This window comes from Cydia amplana, chromosome 2 (assembly GCF_948474715.1).
Source record: "Cydia amplana chromosome 2, ilCydAmpl1.1, whole genome shotgun sequence".
NCBI lineage: Eukaryota > Metazoa > Arthropoda > Insecta > Lepidoptera > Tortricidae > Cydia > Cydia amplana.
This window is the reverse complement of record NC_086070.1, coordinates 5,573,476-5,595,213: the sequence shown is the minus strand read 5'-3', so window position 1 is coordinate 5,595,213 and position 21,738 is coordinate 5,573,476. Positions and strand designations below refer to the sequence as shown.

The following is a 21,738-nucleotide window of genomic DNA, read 5'->3' as shown; positions in this document are numbered from 1 at the left end:
CTACATCAAAGAAAATGAAGTCTTTCCCGATAGTTCTTCGCCAAAATTGGCCATCGCCATATATCAGATATCACCCATCATATCACATAATAATCTACCTAACTAAACTAAATTCTTAAAATATCTTCATTTACATCGAGATCGATATACTCGTACATCTTCTTTTAAGCCCTAGCACTTCTGTTTCTTAGGCTGCCATTAACATTGAAGACGTCCTTATCATGGAACAGTGGTAAGCCCTCTTGTTTGAGCGTGCCGCTCGGAGGGTCGTACGTGACGTTGTAGAAGGGGTTCAGGGGGTGGAGAATGCCTGGTGCTGTAACTGCCGCTCTGGCCTCATCGTTGCCGAGTTCGCTGTGCGTTCCGTCACCGGTACGAATGATTCGGTTTGCCACCTGAAATAAGCCCATAACTACATAACAGATAGATAGATTTAAAACTTTAAGGTCTTAAAAAAGGAAATCCCAATGACCATGATAAGTGAGGAGGAAAAAAGCGCACCACGCACGCGTTCTGAAACATTAGATACACATAAACGCTAAGATAAGAGCTGTAAAGTGTATATAGGCCATTGCTAGATAGGGCACTAATAAATATTTTTTTAATTATTATATTCTTGAGACCGATGAGAAGGGCTACTGTGTCTGTGCTATATCTGCCGCTCTAAAATTAGTTATATGTATAATGATATGGATTACTAAAATGACTTTGGGGACTGTTCTAAATAATTAGTAAATATCTGGGAGACCCGAGCTTTGCTCGGGAAACATATAAAAACTCAAAAATGCGCGTTTTCCCAGGGATAAGACCTAGCTAGATCGATTTATCGCCCCCGAAAACCCCCATACAGCAAATTTCATCGAAATCGTTAGAGCCGTTTCCGAGATCCCTGAAATATATATATAAATAAATAAATAAACAAGAATTGCTCGTTTAAAGGTATTAGATAGATAGATATATATACGAATATTGACAAACCATTTCTGGAGATGCTGTTTTCAAATCGTAAGCTAGTCCAATTTTCTCAAAATATTTAATGATTTTTGCGGATTGGTTGAACCTGGAGGACAATTCGGCAGCTTTGTAGTCCCAAGGGAAGGCGTGGTGGTAGTTGTGCCATCCTTCGCCTAAACTTATGCAGGAGACAAACCAGGACTCTACAGGTTGCAGACCCCTAAAAAATAGTAGGTGGTAAAATATTATGTCTACTTGAATAGGTAATGATTGACTTAATATACGAATGTATTGAGATGAAAGCCAAGATCGCCCACTCGATGGCCCTACATATTTACAAATTGAATGTTTTTTCAACATAGAAAATATAATTATGTTTTTAAAATTAGTAATTACATTGCATGTTACAGTTTGTGCAAATGTATAAGACAGTAGACTTAGAACTTAGAGGATGGAAACTTAACAATATGATGAAACTTACTGGTCATAAGGCCTGGTACCCCAAAGATGTGCCGCACTGTTAACCAGCCAGGTTCCATTGACTTGTATCATATACCTAGCGAAGTAGCACACTAGAAGGGCATCCCCCCAGGACTCTCCAAAATACTGTACTGGGACCCAGGCGGGGATGAAGACAGCGAACAAGAAGTACAGTAGGTAGTAATATCTGAAATATCACCGAGAATGTTAGCTCAAAAGAATATTATATTAAATAATTAACAAATAACTTTGCGTCAGTGACAAAGTGTGCTTCTGGGAATAATTTATCTATACAAACAGAGCACCGGGAATCCGGTTTTTGAATTACAAATTCAATACCGGGAACATTCCCTTGTGAGTGACCCAGAAATGTTGGCCATTGGAAGAAGATAATTTAGGGGTCTATTAGGACTTCATCGCTCTAGTTATTGTAGAATTTAATCTGTTGGCTGTTGAAAGCAAAAATAGTCTATTATACAGTGTGTGGCCTATAACGCGGGCGAAAAATTAAAACGTATATTCTACTCCTCAAACTAGACAATGTTTGTTCAGCGACTTTTAAAAATAACTTGTGGTTTGTATTTTAAAACACTTTAAAATTTAATCGAACACGCAATGTATTACGAAATTGATTATGCCTGTACGGTGACAAGACTGACGGGCAATGTCAATTAGACGGAATTTAAAGTACATTGAAAATATTATTTAGTTTGTTTGAAAAAGGGACAATATTAAGACCACATAATTTCAAAAAGTTGTTGAACAAATGTTTTATTGTTTGAGGAGTAGAATCTACGTTTTAATTTTTCGCCCGCGTTATAGGCCACACACTGTAGACTTAACCTAATAGCGATTAAGGACTTACTTCTTCTGGTACATGACCATCCAATCAGCTTCAAGATCGCTCATGTCGATCTTTCTACCGAGTTCAATGACGTAGGGGTGTTTCTTGCTCATGAGCCAGCCGATGTGACAGAAGAAGAAGCCGCGCTTGGAGTTGTGAGGGTCTGCGTCCGTGTCCGAGTACCGATGGTGGAGGCGATGGTCACGAACCCAGATGAACATCGAATTCTAAAACAAACATAATTTCCACTAATTCGTACCTATATTTACTCGTAGTTCTAAATATTGCGCTCATTTTATACCCCGAACAGAAGAATGATTGATAAGTAATGAATTCGGACTCGGAGATTTAAATATGTTAGTTAAATGACATGGTCCTTAAAGTTTCCAGATATTTTGAGGCAACAGTACGACATGGATCATGAGCGCTTATTTAATACTTAGCGTTTTCTCAAATTATCGTTTTCGTTGTCATTTTATTTATTTGTGACGTCCCACGGGTAAAGGTATACCTTATGGCGGTTGGCGCTTACGCTATTATTAACGCCGCTCCAATACAATTGCGATGCTATGCGACGTATGCGCCAGGTGCCATAAGGTACCTTTTCCCGTGGAACGTCACATTTCAAGTCGTGTACAAGAGATTACTTACTTGTCCGGCTGTAGTTTGGGCCACAAGAAGCATAGCTCGAAGGAACGGCGTGGCTTTAAAAGACTTATGTGTGTAAAGTCTATGTGCGCCAATCGTAACTCCCTCGGTGCTGATATACCCAAATAAAGCAGCTAAAAAAAATCTTAATTAATAACAAGTGGTCATTTTGAAAAAAATATCAATTTAAAATATGGATCGAGAGCCGAAATCTTGGGAATTCCTTAAAAAAAGTGTTAAAACAGTACCTTTGTTAATTAATTGACAGATGTTAATCAACTCAAACTAAATAACATCGATGCATATGTGAAACATCTGGGTAAATGATTGACATACTTACTCCATAATAAAGTTGGCAAGCTTACACCGCCAGTAAACATAAGTATGATACCCCACGCAGCAAAAATGTGTAGTATCAGGAAACCAATTGCATTCTTCCAAACTATTTCATGCTTGTAAGAATAATCCGTTCCGATAGTTTTAGAAAATGGAAGCATTTTCTTGTCACTTCCGTTAGTCATTTTGTCACTATAGGAGTCGCACATTTCTTCAAGTCTTGAAAATATATCCGTTTCAGCATTTGGAGCAGATATTAAATTATCTGAAGCAGTCATGATCAGTATTTTTTGCTATGTTAAAGATTGCCAAAATTAAATCGACAATATTAATAATGCTTGTAGGCTGCTCTACGATGAGGATTGTAGTGATAAACTCACATCACGCATGATTTTATATAGGATCGATTACAATGGTGCAAGCGCAGTTAGTACTTGAACCACGGTGGCAAGGTTAGCAAGGTAAAACAAAAGACAATTGATTTCGTGAACTTGTTCGTAGTAATTAATTAGATTTTTAGATTTACTAAATCCGAGACTATTACAATTATTGAGAAAATCATCCTACGACACACGTCACCTACGACATACTTCGTCTTTGAATCAGGGCTAAGTATAACCGCGAAAATCGAAGTTCGCAAATTGCGGGAATTTTTTTATTAACGCATAGTACCTACCTTTCATTGAACAAGTAGGTATTTCATTTCATTTATTTCATTTCATTTATTTAACATTAAAAGTCATGTGCATTACAGAAGATGTTAGTAGAATGTAGTCAGTACATGACACCCGGGTAGGGCGCATAATGTTAGTACTTATGAGGTACCCAATTTCCTACTTATATATATGTATTTTATTCTAGTGAGTATACCAATTATAATGCATGCATATCTAATTTAACTTAACACTTAAAATAATGTTCGAGAAATTAAATTCTGTATTAAATGTCATTTTCGGTTACCAAGGTTATTAATATTATACAAACACATATCTAGGTTTATTTTTAAATGTCAAAGTTAAATAAGTACCTACTAATGGTTAATGCTTTGTGTCAATACGCAACTGGATCAAGGATTTAATGTCATTTTCTACTAAAATTATTTACATTATAAGGTCACAAAAGATGAAAGGGATCATATTGTTGATAGGTTATGTTGCCTTACGAATTAAATTCTAGCAAAGTATCATCATTTAGAAACTCGTTTATTGTGTAGTACGACTTTTCGATAAGTAGCTCTTTTAGTTTCCGTTTAAATAATTTATCGTCGGGTTCTTGTTTTAACTGTTCGGGTAGTTTGTTTACTATGGTGACGCATCGACAGTATGGACCATTTTTATACATAGCGAGTCTTGAAATTGGCAGGAGAAGTTGATTTTTATTACGTCGGTTCGAGGTTACTTTTTGCAATGGGAATAAATTTGAATGATTCCTAACGAACATTGCCGCTTCCATGATGTACATACTTGGTAATGTAAGTATCTTGTGTTGTGTAAAAAGTGCACGGCTGCTACTTGGTATCCGCGTGTTAGTGAGGATCCGCATACATTTTTTTTGCATCACAAAGAGCTGATGTGCGTCCGTGCTAGCCCCCCAGAGTATTATTGCATATCTTAGCCAGGAATTTGCGTACGCATAATATGCTGACAAGGCAGTTTCAAAGTTTGTATTTACTTTGAGGATTCTAAGGGCGTAAACGAATCTGGATAACTTTGCTTTGACATTTTCGATATGAGACTTCCAGTTTAAGCCGGAGTCAATTTTTATGCCTAATAAATTAAATTCAGTCACTTCCTCGATAGTTGTATTGTTAATTTGTAATGACATTTGTAATGATTTTTTCTGTGACGGTTTAAATTGAATTATTTTGGTTTTTTTAAGATTCATTTCCAAATTATGATCATCGAGCCAGTTTTGTGTAGTGAGCGATATTTCCTGCAATCGTTCATTGCACTCTGCACTGTTTGTGCAACTAAATAATAAGGATACGTCATCCGCGAACATTATACAGGTTGTGTCTAATATTTTTGGCAAGTCGTTTACGTATGCCAAAAATAATATACACCCAGCAACACTTCCCTGAGGTATAGAACACGTAATATTCCGTATGTTAGATGTGATGTCTTTAACTTCTCCAGAGTCAGCACAAAGGTACTTAGTCTGTACGTATTGACTACGGTTTTCCAAATACGATTTACGATTAGGTAGGACGAGGTATTAGTCGCTGTTAATATAGGTACGTGTTATGTGTACGTTTACCAAGCTGCTTAGAGTCCGTCTAAAGACCCTAAAGGAGCCCACTGATTAACAGTCCGCCGGAACAAAAAGTTGACAGCTCCGAATAACTGACAGGCCGATACCGTCCGGCGGACTGTTAATCAGTGGGCCCCTTAAGCCATCACCGACTAGAACAGAACAAATATAAATTTGACATTACTGATGACATTATGTGACACGTCGTCACTGCAAATGCGATGTAGAGTTAGCTTGGTCCGACTCTGTACGCAACGGATGAGAAAGTGGCACTTTATCCACAAGAGTGGCAAAGTAATTTGATGCAAATTTTGAGTTGTTCCCTCATGTTGGCTGGTGAAATTGACCTTTAAGTAATAATTTTGAATGATAAATAAAAAAGCGCTGGTGGCCTAGCGGTAAGAGCGTGCGACTTGCAATCCGGAGGACGCGGGTTCGAACCCCGGCTCGTACCAATGAGTTTTTTGGAAGTTATGTACGAAATATCATTTGATATTTACCAGTCGCTTTTCGGTGAAGGAAAACATCGTGAGGAAACCGGACTAATCCCAATACGGGCCTAGTTTACCCTCTGTGTTGGAACTTGGAAGGTCAGATGGCAGTCGCTTTCGTAAAAACAAGTGCCTACCCCAATTACTGGGATTAGTTGCCAAGCGGACCCCAGACTCCCATGAGCCATGGCAAAATGCCGGGACAACGCGAGGAAGATGAATTTTGAATGATAAATATTAAATGGTGCTCATTTGGAAGCCTTGTGCCTTTTGTAAAACAAATAACTGTAGGTAAATTTTTTACATCAAAGTTACAATAAGTATAAACTTTACCTAAAATAATTAATGATTAAACGAAGGAAGTAAGCTAACACAAACTACTATCAGATTACAATGCACGAGTCTACAATAATTTCAGTTTTTAATTAAAAGTTACCTCCGTTCACTTTATTGCTATGAATCGTTTGCAGCGATGCCGAACTGGTCTATTTGCCCCGCAAGCAGTACCTAACGTGGCCCAATGTTTTCCTATAAAGTGTTTATAATTTTCTTCTCCGTAGAGTTAGTAAGTTACTTATTGCATCTTATGCTCTTCAATAGTCGCTCTGTAGTGATTTTTCTCATCCTTCTTTTGAGATCTTTTATAGATCAATGCTTAGAAATGAAGTAAAAATGGAAAAAGTTAGTTCGAGTTCTCTACCAACTAACCTACCGAGACTTACCCGTTGACAGCGAATATTTCGAAATTAAACTTTCGTGAGACATATTTTAAACTGTAGAGACGACAACATGTCGCCTAACGACTAAAAATTTAAGTGAGTGAAGCCGTTGTCGTCTAAACAGCGAATATTTCCACTATATACCTATTATAGCTCAACCAATAAGTTAAAATAAATCAACTACTAAACCTTCGTATTTTTTCTAGGCTTACGGGCAGAGATATAACTCTTCATGCGGTAAATATGTTACTACACTAAACTATCCTTACTCTCAAATATTGTACCTTTGTAAAACTAATGCGTGATAATTTCGACTTACCTAGTACTGCTCTAATAATTGACCAACAAATTAGTTATACAGGCTGCTTCCTGTAACAGGAGCAATAAATTAAACTAAAGGCTGTACTCCTCAAACTGACCAACATTTGTTCAACAACTTTTCAAAATTATGAATCCTTTAGACTTCCTCTTTTTCATACAAAATAAATATTGCCTTCAATGTACGCTGACATCAGTGTGTTTGACGTTGCTTGTCACGCTTTAAACATAACAAAATTTGCAATACATTGCGTCTTAGAATAAACTTAAAAGTGTAATAAAAATCAAAACATGAGTTATTTTCAAAAGTTGCTGAACAAATGTTGGTCAGTTTGAGGAGTACAGCCTACAGTTTAATTTATTGCTCCTGTTACAGGAAGCACCCTGTATAACTACCCAAGATGTAATAGATTTACGCTATAATTGGTTCAGTATGCATAAAATATTTAAACATAAGTAATGTAGGTACCTATACACTTGTATTTTTTGTGTTTGTTTTGTATTAAGTATGACAAAAAAATGTTTTTGGACCTGTGATTAACAATTGGCATTGAAAATGACTTTTTTTCTGAAATCTTCTTATATTTTCCGCCCACACAAACACCCACCAATATTGTTTTTAAGCAAGTAGGTAGGTACAGTAATACATTGCTATTAACTGCAGAGTACCTACTTACATTGAATTCAGTCGATCGACCAAATACCGCAATGTAGCGAAAATCGCATGCAAGTGCAAGCAAGATCCGACTAAATGGAGCTTAAATCAGTTTTAAGCCAATTCACATTGGCTTATTATTATTACTGAAGGATTTTTTCCTACATAGCTGCAGTTAGCTGTAGGTACTGTAAAACTATTTTTTTTTATCAACCAGATACGTCTGCAATCGATACTCCAAATTTTATTAAGGGAAACAGTTTGGAATTATTCACGGTTAGTTTCACTAGACTTATATAGACCAAGATGCATGTAACTGCAATACAAACAATAATGTAAACAATACTAAAGGTAATCACGGTTCATATCCCGGTCTATATAAGTCTAGTGATATTAAGGGAAAAATTGAAAAATTCACCGCTTGCGGCAAGACTCGAACTTGCGATCATTTCGAAGAACGGTTCTAGTTTTTAGTTTTAGTTTATTTCTCTCTCAATACAATGTTCATAGTTAATGTAAAAGAATAAATAAGCAATTAGGTATTTATCGTAGGTAAGTATAGTGATCGCTCGTCCACTGCTCGTCAATCGTTTGATCGCTCTTAACCAACTGAATATCAATATGTTGACAGAATGCGGAATTGCGGGCACAAACCGTCGCATAGTGGGCGGCACCACAGCCCAGCCTCACGAATACCCCTGGCTTGTGGCACTTATGCTGGGCTCCAAACTGCACTGTGGTGGCGCCATCATATCTGATCTGCATATCCTTACCGCCGGCCACTGCATTACGTTTGGGTAACATACTCGTAGTCTATCTACAATTGTAGAATACCGTAAAACGGGGTGAGTAGGGTTGTTGGGGAGAGTTGGGTTATGAATGGGGAGAGAAGGGTTGAAAGGGGGGTGAGATGAGTTTTTAAGGCTACTGCTACAAAAATAATGTATTCCAATTTAAAATGGAGCTATAGTAATACTCATAAAAAAAATCGATCCAACAATCTTCCAAAATCACCTTTGTATCAAAACCCAACTCACCCCAAATACGAGGGACTACGGGGTGAGGTGGGTTTTCCTGTTTATCGTCAAAGTTATGAAATGGAACTACCCAAAATAAAATAAAAACTAAAATACAAACGTCCGGAACACTTATTATATACACCATTCAGTTTGCATATGTAAAAATAAAATGTTATCGAGGTTTGAATGTCACTTTTGCGCCTACTCGTCCCATTTTACGGTACGTACTTAATTCTCGTCGCTTTAAGTTATCTAGGCCACACAACATTAATGGATCCCTTTGCGAGCCTCGAGTTTAATGTAATTTTTTTATGAGTTTGCCGCTCCTTCCACAGTATGGTCAGATGCAATAGTAAGTATCGTATAAGTATATGAATAAGATCACAACGTCAGAGATATCTATTGGAATGTGGCAGATAATTTTGAACGTGAAGTGTGTTTTGGCCCGTTGTTCTATTCGATACTATTGCGGCTTCCTGTACGTGTACATGGTCGAATGGTTATCATTCCATCCATGGCCTATATGCTGTTCTAATTTTCCATTTTACGAATATTGTGACCATTGCCAAGTAAGGTATAAAGTACTACGACTGAATATAAATACTACAACTAATGTTAGTCACAATGCTACTACTGCCGGCAGTGGCCGTCCACATAAGTAATTTGGAATGTGCACATAAGTGATCACAGTCAATACTTAAAGTTAAGGCTACCTATTTATAGTTACACACACGGATCATATTTCCGAAAGCTGACCAAATAACGCTATGATGTTTTTTTTTAAATTTCAGGGTTCACTATCGAGATCTTAAAGTGCACGTGGGCATGCACGATCGCTTGGACAACACCTTCGAAATCAGGAGAGTCAGCAATGGTGTCAAACATCCCAGATTCACCTCGAACGCCGTGCGGGACATCAATGACCTCGCTGTGCTAACTCTTGACAGGAGAATAAAGTTCGACGATAAAGTTCGGCCTATTTGTTTGCCGGATGAAGGTACTAACCAATAATTTACATGAATTCATGAAACGTCGGATCGAATGTGGAACTGCTTGCATTTTGTAAATACCTACTTGGGGTATCTCGTGGATACCTATCCAGGAATGTGTTAGGTTAGATCAACTATAAAAAGTTAGCTCGATCCTCATAAGTTTGGTAAAACGATTATAAAATTTTTAAATATTGTTTTCTAGACATGCAATTTGACAATCTTCCCCTAACTGTTGCCGGCTGGGGAAAGATAAGACAAGGGGCCTTAACATCTTCGAGGCACCTATTGGAAACCAAAGTGAAGATAGTGCCAGAAGAAAAATGTAGAAAGACGCAAATTTATAAAGACAATTTCGTTAGCGGCACAATGATGTGCGCATACGCTTATGGAAAAGACGCTTGCCAGGTGAGAAAATAGATTCTGTAAATTCTACCCATCTCAAGAAAAGGGAGTTACGTGCAGCAAGATTAATCGCCCGATCTTTTACGTAAATATTTTAATTTAATTAAAAGTGCGCAAATATAGTAAGTACTATTTTTCACATAAATCGATAGGTAGGACCTAAAGTGTCAGCATTCCAAACTGAAGTAGACGTAGAAAGTGACTTGGTAGGTAGGTAGATTTTTAGGGTTCCGTACCTCAAAAGGAAAAAACCGAACCCTTATAGGATCACTATCGTGCGTCTGTCTGTCTGTAATAATTAGACTAACAATTTTTTTTATCAACAGGGAGATAGTGGTGGACCATTGTTTTCTACTCATTCAAGCACTGATAACAGAAAGTGGTATCATGTTGGTTAGTTTATTTTTAACTATTTTTTAAATTATTATTCCATTTATTCCAGTTGATACACTCTAATTGACCAATTCAAGTACCTACTTGAATAATAATACCTATTATTGGCCCTAGCCCACAATGTTAAGGAACCAACCAGTAAATTTAATACATACCTACATCATCTGAAAGAAAGTTCAGATAAATGCAGCAAACGCGATTAAGAAACAAAAAAAACATAATTGGTTACTAGAATAACCGACAACTTATAAGCAAATCAATGAATCTAATTTCACCGACATTTTATAATTACATAGATTGCTTATCTCATTAAATCGATATCTTGTTTGTACCTTAGTGCAAGTGTGATTTGCTCACGTAACGGAGCCAGTCAATATTTTCTTTTGGTTTAAAAATCAAGCAGCAACTTAGCATACTATGTAGCAAAGGGTCGAATTCCTCCATTCCGTGGGCCACATTGGAAGGGCCTAACGCAACCTAACAGACCGGATCCGTCTCGGGTGTCATTTTGCCATCTGTATTCATTCAAAAATTCTCTTTTAGGAATCGTCTCATGGGGTATTGATTGTGCAATGCCGGATTATCCAGGTACATTACTAATAGCAATTATTTTTAGATACCTACTCTTCTCACCACTTCTTAATTATAGCGCTTTCGGATCTTTGCTGGAAGCTATTGACCCAATACATAGGTACAGAATTTGCGAGGCTAGTTACGTTTAACAAAAACGCATAAGAATGAATAGGTACACAATAATAAATAACAACTGGAAACATAATATGTATATCTATCAGTATATGTAACTGGCAAAACTTTCACTGGACACCCCCTAGACCCTAGGGGTAACTAAAGTTACCAAAAACAACTAATACTTTACTTGAAAAATTAATTTATAATTCCACATATTCTGCAGGTGTCTACACGGTCGTTTCGAAGTATATCGATTGGATCCACAATGAAAGCAAAGATGGGCAATATTGTGTATAAAAGTTTTATAAAATCTGGAGTGGAGAAAAAGAGAGAAGGTACGCCCATCGGTGGAACACTAACAAGGCTACCTATTACAAAAATCTATGGACTCCAACATATCAGCAAAGGGAAGAAATAAGTACATTTTATATAATAAATGCCTATCCAATTATATTTTATTCGTTCGTTCATTAAAATAATTCGTATAGGTACCACCTGTAGGTACCTCTACCTACCTAAATATGAATTTAATTGACGCAAAGATATGTACCGTTTCTTGTTTTGTAATAACTTGCGTGAAATTCGATGATAAGGAAATATGTTTTCCACTAAATCATAGTTTTATTATCGTCTAAAAACGGAATTCAATTTTCGATTCGGCCAGTCACACGTTTTGCAACAGGGCATGTCTTCGAAGAGTATGTTGGTCCATAGAACGTGTTTGTTAATTTGTTTATAAAAAACTGATAGCGTAATAGTGTAGTGTAGGACTGAATTGGTCATACTTATTCTAATTTATGACTTGTGGCATGGTGAATTTAAAAGGACCATTATTATCGCGTGCATAATTCCTTCGTGGTGCGTAAATAAGTGCGACAGACCAGTCGAAGTGGTGTTGGTTCTTGTGTTAACCGTGTGGTGAGACGGATACGTTATGTTTCAAACAATTTTTAGTGTAATAGTGCTCTTAGGGTATATTAAGGTTGGCAAAAATATTTCTTGTTTGTTTACCTACATAAACTAGAACTCTCCGAATGCAACTTCCCGTAAGATTTTATTTTAATATTTTAGGTCGTGCCATCATATGGACTACAGTGCGGTGAGACGTAACTATTAATTTAATAATATTCTTATTTACCTATTTTTAATAATAAAGATCTCCGTTTTGGACCCTTCTGAGCTTCTGATCTTCGATAAAGAAGAAATGTTGAAAAACAAACACTAAAATCTAAAATAATCGTACCTAACTATGTACAATAATTAACCGTAAATGGTATTTAATTAAATATATATAAAACCTTCTAACTTGATTACATTTGGTGAGTTATTAAATTTCAATACTTTTATTAAATTTTCCATATTATATAAGACACATTTTACACCTACCTATATATATTAAAAACAAAGGTTGATTTAGTTTTAAATACAAAGGGAACAAAATTGATCTATGTGGGTTGCATTCGATCGTAGCGCGGGTAATCGGCGTCCTCCTTAAAAGAGAACCATGGTCTGTTTCAGAATGTGGCGTACCTTCGGACACAATAGTGTCCCAGCGAATAGTGGGGGGGAGACGGGCAGAACCTTATTCATTTCCATGGACGGTGGCGATAATCAAAAGTGATCGAATGCACTGCGGAGGCGCTATCATTACAGACAGACACGTGCTAAGTGCCGGGCACTGCTTCAAATGGTAAGTGTACCTTTGGATAGTTTGCATATAACAATATGCACCGGCAATTTAGTAAACAGACTATGCGAATAGTAAGGAGTAGAGCCGGTAATTGGCAGATGAGTAAAGCCTTACATGACCCTCGTTTCGTGCGTTTATCGAGAGTAATCGAATGCACTGTGTGTAGAGTATATCCATCATATTAGGGATAGCCAGATGTTCACAGTGCAAGGCACTGCTTTAAGTTCAGTAGTAGGTAAATTCTTTGCAGCACCAAATAGGTAGCGTCTATGCGGACAGTGGACGGAAGAAGTGCGCAGCAGAGACGCCGTCAGATTATTCGACATTAGACGTTATAGACCTATTAGTCTTAATCTTACCCCAAAAATGCGAATGATTAAAGTTCAAGAATTAGGCTGTGTCCATACCACAGTTAAGGAGAGATTCCAGTGCACAAGCATTTTTGTAATGAATATGCTTGTGCCGCACAGTGCCGCACACTGGCGGAATCCCGCCTTTACTGATCAAACCTCATACAGCGCTTCTTTCTCATTTCATTTATTTTGTAAAAATAAAACTAAGGTGACATTCCGCTGACGACTGCAGTACCATTACTCAATAATAATGATTTCTAAAGCGATGAAGCGGGTGATGTCACTGTTAATTTATTTGATAAAATGAGTGACGTATGAAAAGTTCTAATTCTAATCGCAGCAGTAATTAATGTGGCAATAATGAACGTCATACATTACTGTTGTGACAATATTGCTGCAGCTATGACGCGGGCGGTGTCGAAGCCGGATTACTGGCTGCGATTAGAACTGTCAATCTGTTTCTAATTTTCTCAAATAAATTGATTAATAACGCAACAGTAAAGCAGCTACATTTGCATCTTGTATGTAATTTTAGTTTTAAGATTATCACGAATAAAATACTTGATTCTGATTCTGATTCTGAATTGCCATCCGAATGTCACCTTGACAGTGACATCAGCGGCGTCGAGCCGCAGCAGTAATCGTTACTGCTGCGGCTGCGGCACACTGCTGCGGCACTAACGTTGCAACAGTATAATGCTGCTGCAGGTGCTATACGAATGTGACTTTTAGTTAGGATAATATAGTTAGTAAAAGTAGCGCCAAAATATAATACCATAATATATATTTTTCCAGTTTGTAACCTTCGAAAAGGTTTTAATTCTGCCAGCGACACTGAATTATAAGCATCTTTCATAGTCACTAGTTTACGAGCGAAATATTTTCGTATAGGTAAATAAAATGCTTGCGAAGCACATATCAATGAATCAACGCTATGTACGTGTGAAAGCGATAACGGAGTAATGACAGGCTTTGAAATACATACCTGTAACTTTACGTTGCTCCCAGGCTTTTCAACCTTTATATGAACCAGCTGATTGAAGAGCTTAGTAGCACCGGTGTCGGTTGTCATGTAGGAGGAGTGTGTATAAATAATCTAAGCTACGCTGACGATATGGTTCTGCTAAGCCCTTCAATCAGGGCGCTGCAAAGGCTAATTTCAATGTGTCAAGGTTATGCGGAAACGCATGGCCTAAAGTACAATGTAAAAAAAAGTGAGCTAATGGTTTTCAAGCCCAGATCTAAAACCTACACCAGTTTGCCGGATGTATCTCTGTATGGCACACCTCTGCTTAGAGTAAGTAAGTTTAAGTACTTAGGTCATTGGGTTACCGAAGATCTTAGCGATAACTGTGATATAGAGAGGGAACGTAGGTCGCTGGCCGTGCGGTGCAATATGCTTACCCGCAGGTTTACACGTTGCACACATGCAGTTAAAGTGACGCTTTTCAAAGCCTACTGCCAGTCTTTTTACAGTTGCAGCCTGTGGGGTAGCTATACGCGGCGGGCGTACAGCGACCTACGAGTGCAATACAACAACGCTTTCAGGATGCTGATGGGACTGCCTCGTCACTGTAGCGCCTCCGGGATGTTTGCGGAGGCGCAAGTCGACGGCTTTGCGGCTATCATGCGGAAGCGGTGCGCCTCTTTACTTAGCCGCTGGCGGGGCAGCGCTAACAGTATCATGATAGCGTTGTTGGATAGGTGGGACTCCCCTCTGCTGCAGCAGTGTACAAAACTCCACACTGTAGTAAATAAGTAGTTAAGTACTTAGGTTAAGATTACATTGTAATTATTCTACTAACACTATTTTATAAGTTAATTTTAAATGTAACTAACAACTATGGATTTATGTCCGAAATAATAGTTATTTTCGATACAAGTGCGAAAAAGAGGAAATTCGAAACGAGTGGCGATAAATTAAAACACGACCGAAGGGAGTGTTTTAAATCGACACGAGTTGCGAATTACCTATTCGCACGTGTATCGAACAACGTTTTACAGTACATATGGCACTTTAAAGTTTCGACATACGCACGAAAAGTGCTATTTTACGCACTAGTGCGGAAAAGTAGCCCCATATGTACTGTAAAATGATTTTATTATTTATTTATTTATAAGATACTGTGTACACTCAACTGTATGGGAGGCGTAGCTTAGCTACTTAGAGTTATACCAAGAAAAGTCTGCAACGATCTTGATAGCACACGCAGTGCAGATGTTATTGTAAACGTCAAACTTCTATAAAAATTATGACGTATAAATCTATAAATAACACTTGCACTGCTATCAAAATCGTTGCATACGTTTCTTGGTCTAACTCTATTCAGATTTTTTTAATACCAATCTTAGTGAACCTTTCGGATAAATAGGTATCGCGGCCGCTACTGATGGTCTTAATTAAACTAAAAATATACAATATTTCATTAAGGGACGACCACAATGACATGCACGTCCTCATCGGCTTGGACAACTTAGACGACTTAAAACAAGTGGAGAAGAGGAACATTTCGCGAGTGAAGATCCACGAGAACTTCACTTCTACTGCAGTGAGGGATGAGAATGACATCGCCATCGCTACGCTTACCTCACCCGTGACGTTTGGACGTACCATCATTCCTATATGCTTGCCTGAACCTGGTAAGTAGCAGTCGACAATATGATCAATCAATCAATCAATCATTTATTTATTTCTTTGAATGTGGTACATTAGTAAAGATGTAATAATAAAACTATTTTGTTCAGCGCATCCTGTCTGTACAGGCATTTATAGAGGGACCTGTCGTGCGAAAGAGTGTTCAGAAATAACATATCCGAAGAGACCTCGTTTAGGTACCTAACCTATTCTTCTCGTACCATGTGACCAACTCAACGACAGGCTTCCTGTTCGAGCTATCGCTATTTTTTAGTACGGTTTCCTACCTAAAAAATTATAAAGTATGGTCCTATCGCGCAGGAAGCATGAAACTTGACATGCATTTTAATATCGCAACTTCGAGATATGTTTGCCTGATGTTTCATTTAACTGAACGCGTTTTTTTTTCAAAAACCGTTAATTTATTTTTAAACTTTTGAAAAAGCATCCTGTAGAAGTCTTTGGGGTAGGGTAGGTTAGGTTAGATTGGTGACCTTTCTTTTCACGGTTTAAGAAAAAATGCGTTCTGTCAAATAAAAATTTGGCAAACGAAACATCGGATAGGTAAATAAAGTTTCGAGTTTGCGACAGGTATAAAACCCGCATGACGCTTAATCTAGGTACCGTATAGGAAAAAGAAAAAGCATAAATGGGCCTTTTGTTTCCACTTCCCACTTTTTAGAAATTTTGTAAGCGGTTATTGGGGTTACTACAAAACTGTTCTCCATTAAAAGGTTTATAATATGTAGTCAGTTGTTTTTAAATTCTGTTGCACAGATTTAACTACCTACTTATACTTACACATTTACAGGACAAGAGTTCGGCCACCGAGTGGGCACCATAGTGGGATGGGGGCGGATAGCCCCAGAGGCCTCGGCATCCAAAGTCCTCCTGAAGGCCACCCTCAAGATCCTGAGCGACGAGGAGTGCATGCATTCCAAGCTGTCGCAACATCTCAAGCCGACTATGATGTGCGCTTTCTCAAAGGGAAAGGATGGCTGTCAGGTATATGCAGTTTAAAAAAAACCAAAATGATTGAATTGAAATACATAGCGAATGTACTCTACTCATTAACGCTAATCGGTAGCAAGCACTATGTCCTAGGCTTATTTGCAGCTCCTGATGGGTTGATTTGGAATTGTGACAATCAAATTGCCGAAAATCATTCAGTCTTGGGTAATATAGTCGATATATCGTCACAAATGTACCAAAATATATAGTCTGTGTGTAAAGAGAAGAGTCGTAGAATGTATTGGATATTCACGACATTTCACGACTTTTCTCTTTCCGCACACACTCTACATAGCAACATGTTAACTGTTGGTTTTCGTAATAAAATACAATTAGAGCAACGGATTCAAAATATCGCTACCTCGTGGTACCTACATATTTTAAAGCCAAAAGGTCTGAATCTTATTGTGCCTTTTACTTACATTTCAGGGAGACAGCGGCGGGCCATTTCTAGTCTTTGAAACATCTGGAAAATACGTACAAGCAGGCGAGTTAAAAAACGATTAATTTTTCATGATATTATGTTAAGAAAAATATGCAAAATAAGAATAATCATACCTACACGCTGCGGCTTTCAGTGACTAATCAAAGGATGGCCAATGATAGAGGACCTTAAGAAGGTCATTCGAACCCCATGCATCACAATACTGCATGCTCAGCCCCAATTCATAGTTTTAACTCTTAATCAAACGAACCATTTTTTAATGAGATTTTTGAAAAGTAAGAATGTTTTTTAGGTAATTTGGGTGCGTAGATTACGAAAAAATATATTTAAAAAATTTGAGTGGGGGGGAAAGGGGGGTTTTGCGGTGGGAAATAATTTCCCGTTATCCGTTACGGAATAGCAACATTTTGAATGAAGTGGGAAATAGTTTCCCATTGTCCGACACGGTTGCGAACTTTTTACTAGATGGTAGCTGCCCCCGGCTTTGCTTGGAATTCAAGTATGATTTTTTAACATTCTCTTCAAAAATCAAAGAAATAAATAAAAGAAAAAAGAAAACAATAAGAAGGCACAGATTTTTTTGTGTAACAGACAAACGGGCATATATTTTTATATACAGAAACAAATTAAAATTTAGGTGGAGAATAAACACTGGGAAATAACTTCCCACTTGATAAAAACCTACCAATTTTTGTAAATCGTAAGTTCAGGAACAAACAATGGGAAATAATTTCCCACTTATTAAAACCTTAAAATCTTGGCTAAATCATATCGTTGTCACAATTCTTTTCAAGCAAAACACAGGGAAAATAAGTCTAGTTTATGATAGTATTCAGTGTATGCACTTACCAGATTTTTTCGCACTTAACCTCAAAACACTAAAAAAACTGTCGTTATTGCAAAAAAAATCACGACAACTGACATTGACTTTGACGTATGGTCACAAATGACGGCCATTAGAAAAATGTTGCCATTTTTCAAATTCAAAATGTTACTAAGATTTTAAATCAGTATGGTTGGTATCGTTGAGTGCTGCCATTAAAAAGATAAAAAATATTTCGTAAATTAGAATTAAGTGGGAAATTATTTCCCGTTATTTGATTAAGGGTTAAAGAAATTATCAAAATGTAGCTGTACTTACACATTGATAACCATCAGAACAGTGTTGACCCACTAATTGACCGAGCGAGTGCAATTCGCGAGCGAAGCGTCATAGTTTTAGCTTTAGCTTGGGTAAAAATATTTCGTATACCTATATTATATTATGATATATAATATGCTTCGTTTGGTCCATAATACAGGACGCGACACCCTGTTTATTGAATAATCATCTAATTAAGCCCGATAGAAAAATAGTAGCAAACCAATATGTGACGTCCCACGGGAAAAGGTACCTTATGGCGGTGGCGCTTACGCTATTATTAACGCTGCTCCTATACTATTGCGGTGCTATGCGACGTACGCGCCAGCCGCCATAAGGTACCTTTGAACGTCCCGTGGAACGTCACATATTATCCCATTAAAGCTGCAGTTCCTAAGAACTATTATTTATAATCTGTGGCTGCAGGTTGATTCACGAAAACTGGCACGAATGGAATGAACGAAACTTTCATATCGGTAGGTATAGTTGGTCAAACCAATTTGTCAGTAAATAAGGACAAAAAAACTATACTCATCCTTTTCTTTAGGGTGCTAATACTAGTGTAAGACAAAGATAGTATGATTCTCTCGATCTATGTTTGAACTGAGACAGTACTTTGAGACAAACTATATATAAATAGTCAGGTCTACCATTTTATTGGTTAATGTGATACACACATAGATATTTGGATTGAGTCATTAATTCCATTAATACCAGCTCTTGCGAATCGTACTTAACCGTGGGTATTTTGACCTTTTTCAGGCGTTGTATCTTGGGGCATTGGCTGTGCTGACCCACGATACCCAGGTAATTGAACTATGAACTGCAAAACATTATTTTACAGTATATATATATATAGGTACATATATATATATACTTTCCCGCACTAGTGCGTAAATAAGCACTTTTCGTTGCTATGTCAAAGGGGCATATGTACCTACTGTAAAACGTTGTACGATACACGTGCGAATAGGGAATTCGCAACTCGTGTCGATTTGAAACACTCCCTTCGGTCGTGTTTTAATATATTGCTATTCGTTTCGAATTTCCTCTTTTCCGCACTTGTATCGTAAATAACTATTTTAGTTACCTAATAGTAAGTATTGTAATGTTTTTAAATTTCGTTTTAATTTAACATAATTTTGTTTTAGGAGTCTACACGAAGGTTAGCAACTATATTGACTGGATACAGAAAAACTCGGAAGATGGAAAAACGTGCAAATAAATAATTATAAATATAAATAATACCTAGTATACAATTTTAACAATGTTTTATTGCTTATTAGTGACACTATAATAAGTAGGTATATATATTATATATACTCTGGAAAGTTGTTAGTGTTCTATTCTATAGGTACTTTGTGGCACAGATGTAACAGATGTACTTAGTGCATAAATATTTTCCTTCGTTTCTTACGGAAACGTAAAATCTATTTTTTAATTCGGTAGACTAAAATGACATTTCATAGTATGAAATGACATTTTATGTTCATACTATGAACTGTCATTTCAGTCTACCGAATAAAAAAATAGACTTTTACGTCTCGGTACAAAAAGTAGGTACTACTAAGGTTGATTGAAGTGGCATGACAAATACGAAAGTTTCCGAGAAAATACGAAGGGAAACAATTATGTACTACATCTGTAATAATATCTATTCTTCACTGTGGTAACCCTTATTTCCCCGAACTCTTTTCTGGTTTTATATTACCTACTATGTACCTACTAGACGCTGCTACCTACATATATTTGTCAAAGGACTGTCTCATTTCAAACATAGACAGATACCTAATCATACTATCTTTGTCTTACACTAGTACTAGTACCCAAAATTAAAGAATGAGTTTAGTTTTCCTGGTTCTTACTGACTGATAAATTGGTTTGACCAACTATACCTAATTTAACGCTTGCAAGTTGAACTAGGTTTGTGACATATCTCGTTTGAAATTTACTTACAGAAAATCATTCTATAAATATATGTACCTACCTACCTTTAAGTAGGTCAGTAGAAAAAGGCGAAAAAAGTAGAGGCGAACAGTTTACTTCCCACAGAGTTTTTGAATGTCGCGCCTTTTTCTATGTCAAGTTGGGTTGGGTGTGTTTCAGTTTTTAGTCGGCCAAACAAGTTTGTCAGTAGAAAAAGGGCACGAAATTCCAATTTCCTATGGACATTAACCCTTTGCGCCTGCATTTTTTTAAATTTAAGGCTTTTTTTCTGCTGACCGAAATGGCTTGACAGACTATTTATGATATTATTGTCCAAATCATGATATTTTTTCAATCCCGGTCTAGATATACGGTTTAGACATATAGATGTTGGCGCGAAGGGATATCGTCCCATAGAAAATTTGAAAAATGCATTTTTCAAATTTGCCGCTTATTCTACTGACAAGATCTGCTTGACCATCTATACTTTGGCACAGCCACTTTGTCAATAGAAAAAGGCGGAAAATTTAAAAGAAATTAAGCGGGAAAGCGTTGATTTCTCATAGAAAATTTGAATTTCGCGCCGTTTTCGGCTGACAAGTCGGGTGTGTTTCAGTACAAAAGCCGTAACTAATATAAATTTTATCTTTCCGAAACCCATCGAATTCATTTTTTTACGAAGTAAAGGCACTACATAATACTAAACAATATTTAGTAAAATATAATAAAATTTATCTAATTAATAAAAACACTTAAAATAAAAACTTATAAATAAAAAAATGGTCTAGGTCGTGGTCGCTCGGTAGGGTACCCAGAAGGCTGGCCGCTGGCCGCATTGCTCCGCTAGATGGCAATGCTGATCCGCTGGGCAAAATATTGGCCAGCCCTCTGGTCACGAGAAGCCTCTCTCCCCCGGGATGTCCCTTCGGGACATCCCGGCGTCAATCCATGGATACGATAGAGAACTCTCTAAACTCCTACAAATAAACAAAAAAAAACCAGAAGCCTCTATAAGGCTATAACGCGTTTTGACAGCTCCTCATAAAGACTACGCGCGCTAGGTCCCCGCGGACCCAGGGTTTCCACCCCAAACGGCGCAAGCTGGTCAAGTAGATCTTGTCAGTAAAAAAAGGCGCGAAATTCAAATTTTCTATGGGACGATATTCCTTTGCGCCAACATTTTTCAAATTTGCCGCCTTTTTCTACTGACAACATCTGCTTGACCAGCTTTTATGTAGTTACATTATTTAAGAGAATTGATTAAAATAAATTCATGCTAATTTTGGTTTCGCGCCATACAAACTCCTTATTGTTGAAACTTGACGTGGCGTCACGGTGAGAAAATA

General features: G+C 37.3%; 2 protein-coding genes across 2 annotated transcripts; one reads left to right on the top strand and one right to left on the bottom strand.

The window, feature by feature from the left end:
* Positions 1 to 75: 75 nt before the first annotated feature.
* LOC134657045 (acyl-CoA Delta-9 desaturase-like) lies at positions 76 to 19,286 on the bottom strand. The gene is made up of 7 exons (XM_063512601.1): positions 19,205 to 19,286; positions 3,267 to 3,527; positions 2,930 to 3,060; positions 2,300 to 2,505; positions 1,436 to 1,621; positions 979 to 1,174; positions 76 to 395 (listed from the first exon to the last, which is right to left on the bottom strand). The coding sequence occupies exons 1-7, from the start codon at positions 19,245 to 19,247 to the stop codon at positions 165 to 167; spliced, it is 1,254 nt and encodes a 417-aa protein (XP_063368671.1). The 5' UTR covers positions 19,248 to 19,286; the 3' UTR covers positions 76 to 164.
* LOC134657056 (plasminogen-like) lies at positions 6,441 to 19,734 on the top strand. Its single transcript, XM_063512614.1, has 13 exons — positions 6,441 to 6,568; positions 6,929 to 6,959; positions 8,327 to 8,492; positions 9,506 to 9,711; positions 9,909 to 10,111; positions 10,435 to 10,501; positions 11,045 to 11,089; positions 12,710 to 12,881; positions 15,666 to 15,874; positions 16,681 to 16,874; positions 17,310 to 17,367; positions 19,229 to 19,273; positions 19,618 to 19,734. Exons 1-13 carry the CDS (start codon positions 6,524 to 6,526, stop codon positions 19,689 to 19,691), a joined length of 1,515 nt encoding a protein of 504 aa, XP_063368684.1. The 5' UTR covers positions 6,441 to 6,523; the 3' UTR covers positions 19,692 to 19,734.
* Positions 19,735 to 21,738: the final 2,004 nt, after the last annotated feature.

Bases quoted from the DNA above. Each gene is read 5' to 3' on its own strand.
- LOC134657045 (XM_063512601.1), bottom strand. From the start codon at position 19,247: ATGCCCCAAGATACAACGCCTGAAAAAGGTCAAAATACCCACG. The intron at 3,528-19,204 runs GTTAAGTACGAT...TGACTGCTTCAG, and splicing joins AAAAGGTCAAAATACCCACG to ATAATTTAATATCTGCTCCA. The intron at 1,175-1,435 runs GTAAGTTTCATC...ACTATTTTTTAG, and splicing joins GGTACCAGGCCTTATGACCA to GGGTCTGCAACCTGTAGAGT.
- LOC134657056 (XM_063512614.1), top strand. From the start codon at position 6,524: ATGTTTTCCTATAAAGTGTTTATAATTTTCTTCTCCGTAGAGTTA. The intron at 16,875-17,309 runs GTATATGCAGTT...CTTACATTTCAG, and splicing joins AGGGAAAGGATGGCTGTCAG to GGAGACAGCGGCGGGCCATT. The intron at 19,274-19,617 runs GTAATTGAACTA...ATTTTGTTTTAG, and splicing joins TGCTGACCCACGATACCCAG to GAGTCTACACGAAGGTTAGC.